This window comes from Plecotus auritus (assembly GCF_963455305.1).
Source record: "Plecotus auritus genome assembly, chromosome: 6".
In the NCBI taxonomy this organism is placed as follows: domain Eukaryota; kingdom Metazoa; phylum Chordata; class Mammalia; order Chiroptera; family Vespertilionidae; genus Plecotus; species Plecotus auritus.
This window is the reverse complement of record NC_137773.1, coordinates 40,401,933-40,420,004: the sequence shown is the minus strand read 5'-3', so window position 1 is coordinate 40,420,004 and position 18,072 is coordinate 40,401,933. Positions and strand designations below refer to the sequence as shown.

At 55.4% G+C, this 18,072-nt stretch overlaps 2 protein-coding genes across 4 annotated transcripts; one reads left to right on the top strand and one right to left on the bottom strand.

Annotated features, from left to right (window-relative positions):
• Window positions 1-1,058: 1,058 nt before the first annotated feature.
• On the top strand, window positions 1,059-1,472 carry PFN3 (profilin 3; the record flags this gene model as incomplete). The annotated part of the gene is made up of 1 exon (XM_080674398.1): window positions 1,059-1,472. The coding sequence occupies one exon, from the start codon at window positions 1,059-1,061 to the stop codon at window positions 1,470-1,472; it is 414 nt and encodes a 137-aa protein (XP_080530524.1).
• Window positions 1,473-2,772: 1,300 nt separating this feature from the next.
• SLC34A1 (solute carrier family 34 member 1) lies at window positions 2,773-16,898 on the bottom strand. 3 transcript variants are annotated; one of them, XM_080672746.1, is made up of 13 exons: window positions 16,843-16,898; window positions 15,510-15,639; window positions 15,220-15,369; window positions 15,008-15,136; window positions 14,793-14,936; window positions 13,731-13,842; window positions 13,413-13,608; window positions 13,235-13,330; window positions 6,318-6,387; window positions 5,931-6,098; window positions 4,672-4,788; window positions 4,450-4,574; window positions 2,773-3,778 (listed from the first exon to the last, which is right to left on the bottom strand). In XM_080672746.1, exons 2-13 carry the CDS (start codon window positions 15,616-15,618, stop codon window positions 3,275-3,277), a joined length of 1,920 nt encoding a protein of 639 aa, XP_080528872.1. In that variant the 5' UTR covers window positions 15,619-15,639; window positions 16,843-16,898; the 3' UTR covers window positions 2,773-3,274. The 3 variants fall into 3 exon arrangements, with proteins under 3 accessions (XP_080528872.1, XP_080528873.1, XP_080528874.1); XM_080672747.1 differs by having other exon boundaries at window positions 14,793-14,879; XM_080672748.1 differs by lacking the exon at window positions 15,220-15,369.
• Window positions 16,899-18,072: the final 1,174 nt, after the last annotated feature.

Genomic DNA, 18,072 nt, shown 5'->3' with positions numbered 1-18,072 from the left:
CGGGGTTGGGAACCGGGGTTAGAAATGCTTAACCTTAAAACTGGTGTGGAGCCTTAGGGCTGGCCACCAGAGTGGAGTCCCTCACTTCCACCCAACCCTGCTAGGGCAGTGGGCCTCAGAGTGCGAACCTGGGACCAGCAGCAGCGGTGGTGCCAGGGAATTTGTAGAAATGCACAGTTTCAGGGTACACGCCATACTACTGAATCAGAAACTCTGTACTGGGACCCAGCAGTCTGTATCACAGCTTTCCAGGCAATTCTGGAGCTCCTAACATTAGAGAACCATGTTCTGGGGACCAGGTAGAGAGGTCCCACTGTCCAGATGTGGCATCTTTTTATTTTTTAAAAAAGATATATTTTCTTGATTTTTTTTTTTTTTTTTTTTTTTTTTACAGAGAGGAAGGGAGAGGGATAGAGAGTCAGAAACATCGATGAGAGAGAAACATCGATCAGCTGCCTCCTGCACACCTCCCCACTCTGGGGATGTGCCCCTGACCACAATCAAACCCGGGACCCTTCAGGCCGCCGCTCTATCCACTGAGCCAAACCAGTTAGGGCTGATGTGGCATCTTTAAAAAAAAAATTTTTTTAATTGGTTTCAGAGAGGGAGAGGGAGAGAGAGATAGAAACATCAATGATGAGAGGGAATCACTGATCCGCTGCCTCCTGAATGCCCCCCACTGGGGCATGTGCCCTGACCAGGAATCAAACCCTGAACTCCTGGTTCATAGATCAACGCTGGACCACTGAGGCACGCCTGCCAGGCGCACCTTTTTGTTTTTAAACCCATGTGTACTGTGCTTGATGGGCCATCTAAATTGGTTTTCAAGGATTATTTTGACTCTCATGCAATCTCCTCCTTCAGGCTAAATTCGAACTTCACCAGGTGACAGATACAACCCCGCCCCCATTCTCCAGCGGGAGGTAGCGGGTCGGTGATCCCACCAGCCTTAGCGTCATAACCCCGCCCTCACATCCGTCACAGTGCCCCAAGCATTTTAACAGGAGCAGCCTGGCAACCCACCGAAGTGCAAGGCGAGGGACCAACTCTGAGTCAGAATGGGCGAGTGGAAAGCCTACATCAGCGCGGTGCTGCAGGACCAGCGCATCGACGACGTAGCCATCGTGGGCCACTCGGACAATCGCTGTGTGTGGGCATCGCGGCCCGGGGGACTGCTGGCAGCCATCTCACCGCAGGAGGTGGGTGTGCTCACGGGGCAGGACCGGTGCACTTTCCTGCAGGCCGGCCTGAGTGTGGCAGGCCGCCGCTGCTGCGTCATCAGAGACCACCTGCTGGCGGAGGGCGATGGCGTGCTGGACGCGCGCACCAAGGGGCTGGATGGGCGCGCCATCTGCGTGGGCCACACGCCGCGCGCGCTGCTCCTGCTCATGGGCCGGCGGGGCGTGCACGGGGGCATCCTCAACAAGAAGGTGCACGAGCTGATCCACTGGCTGCGCACTCAGGGCACCTAGCAGAACAGCCAGGTGGCAGCGGAGACAAAATAAACTCAGGCCTGGGAATGGCGGGCTCATCCTCCGGTTCAGGGGGTGGGGGTGGGGGTGGGGTGGAGGGCGGGGACGGGGGGGGGGGCGGCAGGAGGAGTTGCTGAAGAGCACCGTTTCCTGGAAGGTCCTCGCAGAAAGGTCACCACCTGGTGGAGTGGGGATTATGACTCCCATTGGGTGCCCTCCCATTGAGTGCCCTGCTGAGGCTTCTGACCTGACTCCCCAGGCCAGAGTCAGGGGCCCGGGCCTTGGAGACTCCTAGGGTCCTAGGGACACCGAAGCTGAGCAAGAGTCCCAGGCAGCAGCCTTCTCAAACTCTCTAGCTCAGACCTGAGCATCCTTTCCCACAAAACTTTCCCCACAGCCTGCAGCATGAACCCTAAGGGAGTCTCCTCCCACCATCCCACACCCCTCCCCAGGTGGGACCTCAGTGGACTTCTCGCCTGTTCCACTTGGCAAGAGGAAGCACTGGCAGGGGTTGTGAATAGGTGACAGGGTGTGGCTGGTAGCTTGGGGAGCGTATCTGGGGCTCCCAGTCTCTTGCATCTTCCCCACATACCTCAAAGAGGGTGGGGTGGAGGAATGTGTCCCAGATCATCACAGCCAGGTCTGGGCCCTACAGCCTCCAGTCCCCTTGGGGTCCAAAGGCTCCACAGATATCCCTGGACTAGAGGGAGGAACTTTGGCACCTCTCCCCACGGACCCTCCCCTGTAGGCCTCAGCTGGGGTGGGGGAAAGGCTACAGAGGGAGAAGAATTGAAAAGTTGGTAGGTTTAAATGAGACATGGCTTATTGTCAAAGATGGACAAAGGTAGGAGGAGGGAGGGTGGCTGATTCCTGCCCCCCGTTATCCTGGCTTGTCCTGTGCACTTCGAACCTCCTGATCCGCTCCCACAGTGGTCCTGATAAGCCCCACATGTCACTTGCTTTGGGGAGAATTGATCTCATGCCAGAAAGAGGGAGGGAGGGAGTCAGTGAGGTAGGTGAGTCCAGAGACCAGGAGAAACCAGAGGTCAGCCTGGTGGTTTGGGGGATGGAGGTGCAGAGAGCCCTGCCCACATTGGCCTTGGGGGTGGCCCCTAGACCTTGGGGGGCTTTCAGGGAGTCTGAGCTGTGGATTGGACTCATTAAAGCAGGGCCAGGAAATTGTTGGGGTGATCTTGTTGGCTGGCTCTCCCAGGGCACAGCAGGCTGTCTTTGGGAGGGGAGATAGTGCTGCTGAACCCCTAGCTATGGTCTCTCCTCCCCCAAAATGAGAACAGATTTTCAAATGCATAGTGAAAGTTTAATTCCTTTTTTCTTTTTTAAAATCAGGCAGTGTTGGAAAAGGGGGTTGTAGCAGTGATGCAGAAAGCTGCGTGGGATGAGAATGGCATGGAGGAAGGGAGGTGGAAGCGAGAGGGTGAGAATTCAGCCAGTGACACCTGTGCATGAGCAAACAGCTGGGAGTCAGGGGCTCAGACCACCCTCATTCCTGCCCAGCCCCCTTGGAGTTTTGTGCACACAAGTACACAAGCACCAGCCTCCAAACAATGTGCAAAGGACTGGAAGTCACAGGGCCCTGCAGCCTGCATAGAGCCCCCACAGGTGCTCCATGAGGGACACGTGCAGGCTGACACAGGCTCACACAGCAACTCAGTCACGCAGCCCGGACTTCTGAGGGCCTGCACAAGGACAGGAGCATGTACACAGACACACCCCTCTGCCCTCCCACCCCGGCCACCAGACACAGGCCCTTCCCTGCCCCAGGTGGCAGTCTGGGCCGAAGCCTAGAGGCGGGTAGCATTGTGGTGAGCAGGCAGGGCAAGGCGGGGAGAGGGTGTGGCAGGGGGCAGCTCCTCCAGGAAGACCCTGGGGGGCAGTGGGGGTGAGCGGGGCTCGGGCTTGGCACAGCACAGGGTGACGCGGGTGATGAGGTGGTCCAGGGGCTGTAGGGAGTGCATCCATCGGGGCAGGAAGTCCCATGTCTGCAGCCACTTGGGCAGGTGCCTGGGGCTGCGACTCTGCAGGACATTGATGAGCACCACGAAGGCCAGCAGGGCAGCGAAGGGTGCACCCACACCCACCATGGCCCACCAGCCTGCCATGGAGATGCCAAACACCAGCGAGGGCATCAAGAGAAAGCACAGCAGGAGGTAGAGGACGGCAAACCAGCGGTACTTGGCGGTGCGTTTGCCTAGGGCCTTGGCCATGCGGATGGGCAGGCGGGTGCAGGGCACTGGGTACCACAGCAGGATGCCTGAGATGTTGAAGAAGAAGTGGCAGAGGGCGATCTGCAGAGAAGAGGGCAAAGGAGCTGAGGTGGGCACGGGCCCACTCCCAAGCCAGGACAGTGGGAACAGATATAGGGGCCCGGCCTGGTCTGGGCAGCAGAAAAGTCACACTAGGGTCGACGTGCCCCCAGTAAAATACTGAAACACTTCTGGGTCTGTTGGCAAATAATCACTGCCCTGAACTCCCCACATCTCCCCCTTGAACCCTTCTCCTAGGAATCCCCCAGCAGATCCTGCCCAAATCCAGAAGATAAACGATTTCTCCTAGTTTCTGCCTCAGCAGTTCTGGGCTCCTGATGGGTCCCCACCCTGACCTGAGCCCCTGCTTGTGGTTACTACTTCTCCTAGAACAGCCACTCCTCTGCCGTGTCCCCCTGCTCATCCTTGATCCCCCAGACTGGCCAGGCCCCCTCTTACAGCACCCCTCCCTCAGAGTGCACATCCCACCCGCTGTTTACTGGTGTGACTCTGAGTCACATCTTCCTGGTAGAGAGCAAGGTCCTGAGGGTGGCACCAGCTCTATTTTGCCCATATGGTTGCCGCAGACGCTGGCATAGCCGGTGGCCTATTAGCAGTCAACAGTTTGTTACTCAGTGTCCCACCATGGGTCAGCGCCACACCCCAGGCCCAGCACGGTCCTCTCTCTGGCAGGGCTATGCTCCCAGGCACACCTGGAAGGCACTGGACAGCTTCTCCCGGGGGCTGGCCAGGGCAGCCAGGATGGCTGTGGTGGTGGTGCCGATATTGGAGCCCAACGTGAGGGGGTAGGCGCGCTCAATGCTGATCACACCCAGGCCTAGAGGGGGGGGAAGAGGGGAAGATGTAGTCTTCCAGCTCCCCCCTCAGCTCTTTCCCTGCCACCCAGTCCCCCTACCCCCAGCATAAGCACTCACCGATGAGTGGGGTGATGGCCGAGGTGAATACAGAACTGCTCTGGACAACGAATGTCATGGCGGCACCCACCACCATGGCAAAGTAGCCGGTGACCCAGGTGAAGGGGGTGGGGAAGTCTGTGGGGGAAACCATCCCAGCAGGGTCAGGGTGAGGGTTGGGACTGGAGGGGGAACCCTCCTTGAGGAGGAGGTCTTGGATGCCAGTTTCCGAGTGGGACCTTTGTCAGTCCCCTGCTCAGCTGGGAGGGCCTCTTCTGGCCCTTTGATCTTGGGCTGAAGGCTCCTCTCAGCCTGGCTCTATCACACTTTTCGTTCCCTCGGCCTGGCTCTCCCTCCCACTCTTAAATGTCCACCTCAGGCTCAGGATGGACATCGCTGCCCACGGAAAGCCCTCCTGACCCGGTGCTCAGGCAGACTTTGTTCCACCCTCCGCCCTCCTCCAAGCTCCTTTCCCGTATTTGCCATGCAGCCTCTGCCTATGCCAGAATGAAGCTTCCAATAAAAATCAGACGGTGTCACTTCCCTGTCCTCAACCCCCCAACTGCCCCCATTATTCTCAATGAAGTCCAGGCTCTGAGCTCAGCCTGTGGCCCTGTGATCCGCTCCTCCTTACCTCTCTGACCTCTCCCTGCCTCTCCGCCTCCCTCATTGAGCTCCCGCCAGGATGCTAGGATGCCGGCTGGCTACCTTTCTGTGCCGCAAACCTGCCCAACTGGTCCCTGCCTCAAGCCTTTGCACTGCTGTTCCCTCCATCCGCATCTTGACTCCCTCTCATTTAGGTCTTTGCTCAAATGTCACATGTGCACAGAGGCCGCTGACCAAAGCAGCCTCTTCTATTCCCTACTGTGCTGTCAGTTTTGCTTTCTCCTTGGCTTATTCTCCCCTCCCCCATAATTTGGTTTTCATTGCCATCTCCCGCTCTAGGCTGTGTGCCTCACCTCTTTACTCCCAACACTATACCATGCTTGACCATGGTAAAGGCTAGATGATTATTTGTTGATTCAGTCAAGCAGAGGCCACTGTTAATCTTTTTAGAGCTCCTGCTGGAATGGAACCATAGCCAGAGGCAGCCACAGATCCCCAGCTGCCAGCATCTCAGGGGCCTCAGAAACCACCCAGGTAAACCTCTTCTTTGTTCACATGGGGAAACGGAGGCTCAGATATGATAGGGCTTTACCAAGATCGCACAGCAAGGCAGGAGTTAGCGGGATCTGGAAGGGCCCATTCTGGGGCCTGCTCACCCACCGCCTGGTGCTCACCAGTGTTGATAATGCTCTGAATGACCTTGGCCACCTGGCCCTTGAGCAGAGAGTTGAGCGTCTTGACAAGGAGGATGAGGCAAGTACACAGCAGCACCAAGGAGCCAGCCAGCAGGATGAGCCCCACCGCCAGGTCAGGCAGCACTGTGTCCACGAAGATGTGGTTGCCTGTTGGGAGGGGTGTCAAGCTGCTGAGAACTGACCCCCCATCCAGCTCCCAGCCCCCCACCTTTGCCACCCCCTTGGGCTTGGAGCCCAAGGCCCCAGTCTCCTTAAACCTCAGGAGCTGAGCTGGTTGGCAGCCATCCTTCCTGGGGGACAGCCCTACCTCTGCCAGGCTCTGCCCCTGCCAGCCGGACCTCTCCCATGCTGCAGGCACTCACTCACATTTCTCCATGGTGGCATTTCCGAGGGTCTGGCTGATGTTGGCCTCTGCCCTGGGCATGGGGGTGGGAGCCTAGATTAAGAGGAGAGTGACTTAGGGACTTTAGAAAAATGCAGCCTGGAGTTGGGGCTAAGATGGAGATTAGGGAGCAATGGGGCATGGGAGGACGGCAATGGGTCTCCTGGCTATGTGCTCTTGGGGGTTTACTTGCCCTTTCTGAGCCTGTCTCCTCTGGTAAAAAGATGGGGGTGAAAATACCTGCCACGCAAGAATCTGGCCACGGTCAGCCCTCTGCATTTCTGCTCCATTATCCACTGAACTGGCTCTCTCTGGGCCCACAGGGCCTCCTCATCTGGTGGCTTCCTGTCCTTGCTTCTGCCACCTTTTCTTGGCATGATGCTGCTGTCCATGGTTCTCTTCTGAAAACTCTCTTTTCCCCGTGTTTTATTCCCTCCTGGGGCCCCCTCTCCCCCGGCATCCTTGCTCCAGCCTCTCATCTGAGGCACTTAACCCAAGCTCTATTTTCCTCTTGCTCAATTCCTTATCTGGAGAAGGTTGCGGGGCAGGGGACCACTGCTGGGCAGAATTCAGGCCCCACATTGCTTTCCTCCCCTTGTTACTGTCAGTAAAGTGTGGGGGTTCCTGAGGAGGCACCTCAATTCAGAGGACCCCGGCCAGGCAAGTAGCCTAAGTGAGGGGCTCAGGCTGGTGGTGGTGGGGGCAATGTGCTGGGCCTATAGGGGTAGTAGCCACTCAGCTCCAGGCCACTGTCACCACCCAGGGACACAGCCTAGCATGGCGAAGGGTCTCATTCGACGAGAGGCCACAGCTCTATAATTTTAAATTAAACCTCCCAATTTGTAAATGCTGACAACCGCTATGTACAATTCTGTGAAGACATACTGTACAATTCTGTGAAGACACATACTGTACAATTCTGTGAAGGCGGGTCTGGTCTAGGGAGCACTAATTTGTAGCCTCAGGAGTTTTTCTTTTGTTTTGTTTTGTTTTTTAATGCAACTTGCTACACCTTCCCTTTCCCCCAGACCTGAGCATGAAAGGAGAAAGTGGGCTGGGCTGGCTGGAACCTGCCATCTCACAGAGGGGAATGGAGCCGGGAGGGGGCAATTACTCCCAGGGCCCCAGGCAAAATGCAAGAGCCACAACTTCTCTCTTCTCCCCACAAACACATTCTGGTCTTCGGAGCTGATATGGGTGCTAATTCCATTCCCCCCTGAAACTCTGCATCCCACAGTCACTGGCCTCCCGTGGTGCTGAGGGTAGGGGCACAGCCAGGGTTCTGGCACTTTGATGTTACAGCTCCACTAGGCTTGAGTCTAAACCGTGTCATTTAAAAAATGTATGATAAATATAAGACCTATTCGTGACACCTGGCTTTTGGTCGGGGTTTATGTTAGTGGTATGTGCTCCCTTGTGTGGGGCAACATGCTAAACTGTGTTGCCAGCTAGCCACACCAGAGCCGTTGGGTACCCTCAAGCCCAGCCCCAAATGCAGGCCAAGGAACCAGGAGGAAATAGTCTCTGATGGGCTCAGTTAAGAAATCCAAGCAAGTGGTAGGAACTGCTATGCAGGTGAGAGAGAGAGCCAGGTGTGAGAGAGAGCCAGGTGTGTGAGAGAGAGCCAGGTGTGAGAGAGAGAGCCAGGTGTGAGAGAGTGCCAGTTGTGAGAGAGAGCCAGGTGTGAGAGAGAGCCAGGCGTGAGAGGGAGAGCCAGGTGTGAGAGAGAGAGCCAGGTGTGAGAGAGAGCCAGCTGTGAGAGAGAGCCAGGTGTGAGAGAGAGCCAGGTGTGAGAGAGAACCAGGTGTGAGCGAGAGAGCCAGGTGTGAGAGAGAGAGAGAGCCAGGTGTGAGAGAGAGCCAGGTGTGAGAGGGAGAGCCAGGTGTGTGAGAGAGAGCCAGGTGTGTGAGACAGAGCCAGGTGTGTGAGAGAGAGCCAGGTGTGAGAGAGAGCCAGGTGTGAGAGAGAGAGAGCCAGGTATGAGAGAGAGCCAGGTGTGAGAGAGAGCCAGGCGTGAGAGGGAGAGCCAGGTGTGAGAGAGAGTGCCAGGTGTGAGGGAGAGAGCCAGGTGTAAGTGAAAGAGCCAGGTGTGTGAGAGAGAGCCAGGTGTGAGAGAGAGCCAGGTGTGAGAGAGAGAGCCAGGAGTGAGAGTGCCAGTTGTGAGAGGGAGAGCCAGGTGTGTGAGAGAGAGCCAGGTGTGAGAGAGAGAGCCAGGTGTGAGGGAGAGAGCCTGGTGTTTGCTGTTAGGCAGATCTGAGTTCCAATCCTGATTCTTATATTAACTACCTTAGACATGTCATACCACCTCCCTGAGTTTGTTTTCTCTAAAGCAGGACGATAAAAGAGCTGTTTAAAAGGTTACAAGGGAAAATGTGTGTGAAACGCTCACCTAAAGCCTTAGCTCATGACAATACCTTCAAATAAGGGCAAATCCCTTGACTCCCGGACCCATCGGATGGGAAGGGTAAGTGTGTGTGTGTGTGTGTGTGTGTGTGTGTGAGAGTATGTGTATGTGAGTGTGAGTGTGTGTGTGAGAGTGTGTCTATGTGAGTGTGTGTGTGATTGTGTGTGTGTCTGTGTGAGTGTGTGTGTGAGTGTGTGTGAGTGTGTGTGTGTGTGAGTGTGTGTGAGTGTGTGTGAGTGTGTCTGTGTGAGTGTGAGTGTGTGTGTGTGAGTGTGTGAGAGTGTGTGTGTGAGTGTGTATGTGAGTGTGTGTATGTGAGTGTGTGTGTGAGTGTGTGTGTGAGTGTGTGTGAGTGTGTGTGAGTGTGTGTGTGTGTGTGTGAGTGTGTGTGTGAGTGTGTGAGAGTATGTGTGTGTGTGAGTGTGTGTCAGTGTGTGTGAGTGTGTGTGAGTGTGTGTGTGTGTGAGTGTGTGTGTGAGTGTGTGTGTGAGAGTATGTGTATGTGAGTGTGAGAGTGTGAGTGTGTGTGAGTGTGTGTGTGAGTGTGTGTGAGTGTGTGTGTGAGTGTGTGTGTGAGAGTATGTGTATGTGAGTGTGAGAGTGTGTGTGTGAGTGTGTGTGTGTGAGTGTGTGTATGAGTGTGTGTGTGTGAGAGTGTGTGAGTGTGTGTGTGAGAGTGTGTGAGTGTGTGTGTGAGAGTATGTGTATGTGAGTGTGAGAGTGTGTGTATGAGTGTGTGTGTGTGAGTGTGTGTGTATGTGTGTGTGAGTGTGAGTGTGTGTGTGTGTGAGTGTGTGTGTGAGTGTGTGTGTGAGTGTGTGTGTGAGTGTGTGTGAGTGTGTGTGTGTGAGTGTGTATGTGTGAGTATGTGTGTGTGAGTGTGTGTGTGAGTGTGTGAGAGTATGTGTGTGTGAGTGTGTGTCAGTGTGTGTGTGAGTGTGTGTGAGTGTGAGTGTGTGTGAGTGTGTGTGTGTGTGTGTGTGAGTGTGTGTGTGTGAGAGTGTGTGAGTGTGTGTGTGAGAGTATGTGTATGTGAGTGTGAGAGTGTGTGTGTGAGTGTGTGTGAGTGCTTCCTAGGTCAGGATCAACGGTTCCTGCATATCTGCCTGAGGACCGTGGCCTTGTGGAGAGGACTTTGTGGATCTTCCTTCCTGGGAATCCCAGCCTGGAGCCTGGAGCCCTGGGAAACAGATGACTGCTGAGGTGAGTGGGGGAGGGCCTGTGGGATCCTGGGAGGCTGGAGGAAGAGAAGAGCTTCTCTGGGGTCCGGTTGGGGCTTGCAGTGTTGAGTTAGGACAAGGGTGAGGGCTAAGATCTCAGGGGTTCCTGCTGAGGATTGTGTGGCCTTGGCTGCGCTCACAGGGGGAGTCCAGAGACTGTAAAGAGAAGGAGGGAGGAGGTGGAAGCCTAGATAAGAGCTAGCAAGCCCAGGGTCTGGGGCAGGGGTCCTCAAACTTTTTAAACAGGGGGCCAGTTCACTGTCCCTCAGACGGTTGGAGGGCCGGACTATAGTTTAAAAAAAAAACTATGAACAAATTCCTATGCGCACTGCGGGCCTGGGACGAGTCAGCTGCTAAGCAGGACAGGCAACGGCACCCGGTGGGCCGGATAAATGTCCTCGGTGGGCCGCATGTGGCCGCGGGGCCGTAGTTTGAGGATGCCTGGTCTGGGGCATATCCCCAGGATGTGGCCATCTCTCCTGGCCTCGGGGCGTGGTGGAGTGGGAAGGGGACATGGTGGGGGTGGTGAACTCTGTGGGAAGAACAGAATGGATGAACTCAGACAGCCCTGGGCTCAAACCCCAGCTGAGCCACTCCAAGCTGTGTGACATTGAGCCAAACACATAACCTCTCAGGGCCTCCATTTTCCCCTCTGCATCATGAGGTCCGCTATGCGGCCCACCTCTCCCCAGGAGCTAGTTGTGAGGAATCTTGGGAGAGAGAGTTGGGATTTAAATGCCTGAAGAGCCATCCTAAATTAAGGAGGCACCTCTGGGAAATGAAGGAGATGATTAAGTTCACAAAGGAATGTTGGGATCCAAGAATCCTTTCCCTGGGGAGAAACGCCAGGATGTGTGCCTGCCCAGCAGTTTCCGTTCTAGGAAGGGGAGCTGAGTGTCTTTGTTTCTGAAAGCTGAGGGAGATCACCATGCCAGCATCGCCATCTGGTGGCGAAGAGGAGAATTCCTTAGAGCAGCACATCACCCCTGGAGGGTTATCTGGGTGGCAGTGGTCCCCTGGTGCCTTTAGGTATGACGGGCAGAATGGGGAATGGGCACGAATAGTGGGACACCAGGTTGGCATCTGGAAGAGGCTATAAGATGAAAATTCAGGGACGCAGGCTCCAAATCCCACCAGGATTTTAGTCCTACCTCAGTCACATGGACTTGGACAAACCCCTCTGAGCCTCAGTTTCCTCACCTGTAAACAGGGATGTAATAATCCCTGCTTCTCAGGTTGCAAGTCCTCAAAAAAAAAACACTTGTTGGAACTAGGCAGGTCTGGTTGACAATCCACGTGTGACTACACAAGAAGGTAATTCCCAGGACAGTGTCAGGCCCCCAGAGTGCCAAGAGGTATTGAAACACTACAACTGCCTGTTTCTGGTTCCCCCCCGCCCCCCACCATCTGGACAAGCTCAGACGCTCAATTCTCTCCTTGGTGCCATGGTTCCTGGAGACTGGTTTGGGCGAGTCGGGTCCAGCTTGGTGAAAGCTGGAGGCAACTGGGACAGGTTGGAAGGGAGCACAGGGAGACTCCGTGGCCAAAGCAAAACTCGAGTCTTCAGTGCAGGAGGAGCTGCTAATACACATCACCTCCCGAGAGCGTAAGGGAGAGAGTGAGAACAGGGAGCTCACGTCCCACCTGCCACTTACTCTCCAAGCCAAGGAAACTGCTCTTAAAGGGTCTCCTGGGAGAGCTGGGCTGAGAAACCAGTGCTCAGGCAGGTGGCAGCTGGAGCAGTGACCACAGCCCCCGCCGAGAGACCTCGCACAGGTTGCTTTAGGCCTATGAACCTCAGGTTCCTCTTGTGGAAAGTGGGATGCTCCTGTCCACCTCCCCCGCCCTGCGTGAGGATGTTATGGGGAGGGCTCCGTTCAGTGGAAGGGACCTGCTGGATGCAGGGTTTCAGAGCAGCGAAGAGTGCTGGCTTATTTTATTGTAAAGATCAAAGTGTGTGATTCCTCTCCCTCCAGGTTTTGCTAAGAAGTAGAGAGGATTGTGATGAGTCGAAGAGCTTGGGGAGGGCCCCCTGCGAGCTGGTGAGAAGGTAGAGGTTGTTAGAGAGGTCACAAAGCAGCATAAAAGCTGCCTGCGTGGGCTTTTTGATGTCAAACTGCCTCTGAGACTCAGCAGGGCTGAGCTGGAGCTGTGTGCCATTCAGACCAGGGAACCTCGCAGGGCCCGTGGAAAGGTTGCTCTCTATTCATGCCGGGATAAAGGCTCTGTGACTTCAAGTAGCAAGAGGAGATGATGAGGGGGAAAGGCTTGGGCTTTGAGTTTCTTTCTATCTTGTTCTAAGTGGAGTTACTTCTTGTATGTAATCAAGGGGAAGCAGGTACTGAGGATTATGCTTTTGATGAAGCATTTCCCATTTATGGCTGCTTCCTTGTTAGCCTGGTGTAGTGGCCGGTCCATGGGTGTCCAACTCATCCAAAGAGATCTTCATCCCAGGCAGTAGAAGCCAGGAAGCAGCAGAAATAGTGCAGAAGGGCAAGCGGACACATGCCTGTGTGCGTGTCCAGGGGAGGAGCCCTGATGTTGACACGAGGGGCTGTTGTGTCTCCAGTGAGGCCTGTACATGGCCCGCTTGTCCTGCTCCTGGGCCAGTATCCTGTTTATCCTGCTTTCCTGGGGATCCTTATAGCACTCTTGCCGTGCCCTCTCCCCGCATACCTGTGCCCCCAAAATCCGCAGAGCTGAGTCACCAAACCCCCATTCCCCAGTGGAGAAGAAGGAGGCCTAGGTGGTGAGACCTGGGCTCGGCGCTCTCACATGGCAGGACAAGCTCCAGCAAGTTTCTTAGCTTATTGGAGCCTATTTCTCTATTTGTGAAACCAGAGGGTTGAGCCAGAGCAGTGGTTCTTAAACTTGAGCATGGAGCAGACCAGAGAAATTGTTGAAATTAGGCTGCTGGGCCCCACCCCTGAATTTTTTCTGATTTAGTAGGTGGAGGGGAAGGGCTGAATCCTTTGCATCTCTAACAGGTTCCCAGGTAGTACAGGTGCCACTGGTCCACACTTTGAGAACCACTGGGCTAGATCGATTACATGGCAACTCTAATTGATTGGTAATGGCTGCCTAAAGCTGGCATGAGACTGGAAGAGATTAGCAACATCTGCCATAGGTACAGTCTCATGGTCAAAGTGTCACATCGTTCCCTCTCTAGGCTAATGGTCTGTAAGGTCTACTTGGAGCATTTAAAAAAGATAATGACATGAACAGTCAGCTGTCTGAAAAGGGAGTTTTCTCACCTGGGGCCAGACCTGGGACTTACCTTCATGGGGTCTGGGTGGCACCAGATCCTGATGAGGCTGTGGTTCCTCAGGGACTCATCGCCCATGGCAATGCTGGTAATCACAGACTTGTCCAGCTGTGGGCAAGATGGGGGCAGGGGGAGTGAGTGAGGGGCCCTTACGATACCCAGCCTCCGCCCCGGCCAGCCCTGCCCCCACCTGGATGATGAGCTTAGTGAAGGGCTCCGTAATGATCTTAAGCAGGTCGGGGGCGTCTTGGCCGCCGCGGATGTTGAAGGAGGCCACCACGAGTCGAGTGACATGGTACAGGTACCCAGTGGCAACCTCCAAGGGCAGCAGGACCAGAACTGACAGCCAGTTAAAGCAGTCGTGCACAGTGGCCCCCGCGAAGGCCCTGGGCAGGGAGGCCACGTTGCAAGGCAGGCCGGAGCCTGGATTTGCTCATTCTGGGGCTCCTGGCATCTGGGACGACCCTCCCCGCACAAACACAGACCCGTCACCACTCTACCCCCTCACCTACGGAAGTCGGTCCTGTCCCCCGCCTGCATCAGGGCCACAATGGTGTTGGTGACGGAGGTGCCGATGTTGGAGCCCATGATGATGGGGATGGCAGAGCTTACCTCCAGCACTGGGGGAAGAAGGGGCCTCGTAACTAAAAGGGTCGTGTCCACCCAGCTCCTGTCCCCACAGCACCTCCTGCCAGACCCACTGCCCATGTTCTGGCCACTAGTGGGCATCCTGCCATGCTGCTAACTCCGCCCAGCCTCGGTGTCACAGGTACATGTGGGCATGTGCTGTATATTTACATAAATGTGAATGCACGTGAAACCATGCACATGCACTGCACGTGCCCATATGTGAACATGTGTGGGGGCATGTGTATATGAGGGCATGTGTTCTGTATGCAAATATGTACATGCCATTACAAATCAACTAGGCGTGGCATGTATATATGAGTGTGACTGTCAGTTTCATGTGTCAGCTTGGCGAGGCTATGGTACCCAGTTATTCAATCCAACATTAATCTAAACATTGCTGTGAAGGGGTTTTGCAGATGCGATTCACCTCTACCATCAGCTGACCTTAAGCAAAGGAGATAAACCTCACTAATCTGGGTGGCCCTCATCCAATGAGATAAAAGGCCTCAGCGCACAACGGAGGCTTCCCTGAGGAGGAAGAAATTCCACCTCTGCATGCGCATGGCTCCCAGCTGAGCTCCAGCCTGCCCTTCCCAACGTCCTGCAACCACTTCCCTGCAATAAACCATATATCTGTCTCCCACAGCTTCCCTGGCTCTCATTTCTCTGCTTCTGTTTTCCTGGCTGATGGGATGAAGAACTGTGTGATGTTCTGGAGGTGAGCCTTCCTGGGGTTGTGCCCCCCATTTGCTACCTTTCAGGCTCCTGGGCACCCCTCCAGACTGAGGCTCCTGGCTAGGCCTTGGAGGACAGAGTGGGAGCTGCCAGAGCTCTGCCCTTAGCCCTCAGCGCCCTGTTCCCACGCCTGGCCCCTCCCCCCGCCCTTGTGCAGCACACCCAGCTCCCCACACTCTCTCCCTGGCCTAGTGGGTCGACTCACAGCCAGAGGAGACCATGCTGACGATGATGGAGGTGGAGGTACTGGAGCTCTGCACCAGCACGGTCACCAGGATGCCCACCACCAGCCCTGCCACCGGGTTGGACAGGATGGCATTGTCCTTGAAGATGTCACCAGCCACCTTCCCTGGGGAGCATGAGTCACCATTGCTGGAGGCCCTTCAGGGGCCTTTCCCCAGGCCCCTCCCCTAGCCCTACCTCCAGCCAGCTGGAAGGCTGAGCTGAGCACGTCCAGGGAGCAGACAAAGAAGTAGAGGAATGTGAGCATCAGTGGCACCTTGAGGAGTGTCACGCCAGCCTGGCGCAGCTTCTGGGCCAGTCCGGGCTCTGGGGATGGGACAACCATGAGCACAGCGGCCAGAGGGCTGGGGCAGTGACTGCTGGTGTTCCTGCCACCCCACTTAGCCCACCTGGCTTCTGCTCCTCCTCCAGGGCCAGCTTGGCAGGCAGCGGGTCATGGAGCTCCAGAACCTCCCCAAAGGGGCAGCCGTGCTCGGCGAGGGCCACAGGGCCCAGGCTGGGGAAGGCATAGGCGGTGGTCCCTGGGATCCTGTGCAGGACTGGGAAGGGAGGCTGGTCAGGAGTTCCCAGAGGCCCCAGGTCCCAGGGAGGGCAGGGAGGTGGCGTGGAGGGGTGGAGGTCTCACCCGGGATGTGGGCAACTGTGGGCAAGCAGGGCCCGGGAGTGGGGACACACTCACCCTGAGGGCTGGGCACATAGGCAAAGGCTGGCCCATGCATGATGGGCCCCCTGCGGACCGGGATTGGAGAGACAGCAGGGCCCCCCAGCCTCTCTCCGTAGGACATCATCCTGGGCACACGCAGTGGTGTCTGCAACAACATCGAATGACAACTGCTATGTCCTGGACACTCACACACTCACACATCTACCTCCCACACCCACACACACTCACTTGCACAAACATTCATGAAGTGTGATCCCAAACACACACCCATAGACATACCCCCCTCTACCCCCTTACCCCCCTACCCCCATGCCCAGGGAAGCACACTCAGGTGCTCAGCACAGATTCGGGCATTCATTCATTCATTCATTCAGTCAGTCAGTCAGCAAGTATTTATTGAGCATCGACTCTATCCTAGATGCTGGGGTACAGTGGTGACTAAATACAGACACAATGTCTGCCCCTAGGAAATTCAAAGGGTGGTGGGGAGACATTTGTCAATGAAATAATCCCTCAAATAGATAGAAAATGGCAATGGGAACAAGTGTTCTAATGACAGGTATGGGTGCCACCAGAGTCTCACAGTGGGGTGGGCCCTTGGAGGAGGGAAGAGGGATCACACTGAGAGGAACCGTCAGTAGGCACTACCAGGAGGAGAAGGGGACGGCACATGTGCAAGGGCCATGTGCAGGGAGAAGCTGTGGACACCCTGCAGCTGGAGGGGCCAGGGAACATGTGCAGAGGCTGCAGCTGTGGGCTGGGGCCGGGCATGGGCTGCACAGCTGTTTTGCCCGTCTTGAGAGCAGTGAGGACCATGGACACCTGTTCTGGATCAAGGGACCAGCTGGGCAAGCACTCGGGAGGGCCCACTGGCCTCGGCAGACCACCCCTCTCCTACTGCTCACCTCCTCAACAGGAAACAAATCCCGCCACCTTGCTCCCATGAATGAGGCTCAGACCAGGACTGGTTTAGGTAAGCAGGGCCCCCACCCTGTCCCCAAGTCTGGGAAGTCCAGGCTTGTTTTAGCGCCCCCCCCCCCCCCCCCCGCTGCCCCTGCGAACTGCCCCTAGAGTTCTTGGCTGTTGGGGTGGAAGTGCCCCAGGCTGCTTCAGCAACACCTCCTCACTCCCACCCCTAACATTGTCCCAAGGGGCCTTGGCTGTGGGATGGGGGAGTGTGCTGAGCTGATTTCCCAGTCCTGGAAGAGCACAGTCCTTTCACTTTGGGAGTGAGCCAGGCTGGGCTGGGACTGAGATGTTATGGGGGCAGAAAGAGGGGGACTGGGGTAATGAACTGTTTCTACTAAGAGTTGAAGATGAGGTTGGGACGAGGGGACTCTGGGCTCACCTTAGGATTCTGTGTTTCGGCTCCTGCTCAGCTGCTCAGGGAAGTCCCAAAGACCCAAAGAGAAGCTGGGACCCTCCACTTTATACCCTTGGGTCAAGGGCAAAGTCCCTAGAACCCTAGGTGCCCTCCCTCTGTTCCCCGATTAACCTCACCCCTGAGATTCCTCCCAGTTAATTGCTAATCGTCAGCTCTGCAGGGGGAGTCTGCAGTTAGACTCTCCCTTCCCCCCAACAGATGCTCAGCCTGAACCACCACCCAGACCCAGTGAGGGCACAGACACACCCCGTCCCCAGGCAGAGACCATGAAGGCACTGGAGCCTCGTTCCCAGAGTCTCCAAAGAGATTCTGTGGCTCCAGCTGACAGGACTCCCCAGGGAGCGATCCAAACATCCTGTGGCCTTGCTGTGTGTCTGAGTGTCTGTGGGTTTGTGTGTTTTTGGGGGTGTTTGGAGGAGGGTGTGTGTAATGGAGGAAACAATAGGAGACAAACCGGAGGGGCTGTGTATGTGGAATCTTGGAGAATCTCCAATGCCCAACCACGGATCCAGGATGTGAAGTCAGACTGTGGAGCCCCTTGCCAGACCAAGAAGGGCCTGCCTGCATTTCGGAATGGTCCCTCTGGGTGGAGTGGGGTTGGAATGTGTCATAGGGAGTGAGTCTGGAAGCTGAGAGATGATGAGGTCTGAACCAAGGTGGGAACAGGAGGGATGGAGAGAACGGGATACATCCCAGGGGTACTTGGGCAGTAGAGTTGGTGATGGGGAGGGTGGGAGGGAGAGGAAAGATATGAAAGTTCGGTTTCTGGATTGGGAAACTGATGAAGATATGAAAGTCAGAGGGGTTTAAGGAAGTCTTTCAGAAGCTTGTTTCCCTTTCACAGGACTATGGAGCCTGATTTGGGGACCAGATTCACAGAAGGATGAGAAGGAAGCTTCCTTTTTAAGAGATTATGGTTTGGTCAGATCCAGCAATGGTGGGTTCCATTCAAGACCTAGTTGGGCAACTGCCTGACGTTATGCATCCATCTATCCACTCATCCATCCACCCACTCACTTATCCACTTACTAGGTGTACCGGTTGATAATGCGGATTTTTTTTTCAATAGATGGAGTTACACATATGTTGATATATATGTGATTTGATATGTATGCTATTTTGTTGTATTGACAACAAGCTTCAAAACTTCATATGTCAAATTTTCTGAAGGTGTTAACATCATAGATATTTTTA

Bases quoted from the DNA above. Each gene is read 5' to 3' on its own strand.
- SLC34A1 (XM_080672746.1), bottom strand. From the start codon at position 15,618: ATGATGTCCTACGGAGAGAGGCTGGGGGGCCCTGCTGTCTCTCCAATC. The intron at 13,843-14,792 runs GTGAGTCGACCC...TTCTTCCCCCAG, and splicing joins CAGCATGGTCTCCTCTGGCT to TGCTGGAGGTAAGCTCTGCC. The intron at 4,789-5,930 runs GTGAGCACCAGG...TTTCCCCCACAG, and splicing joins TCAGAGCATTATCAACACTG to ACTTCCCCACCCCCTTCACC.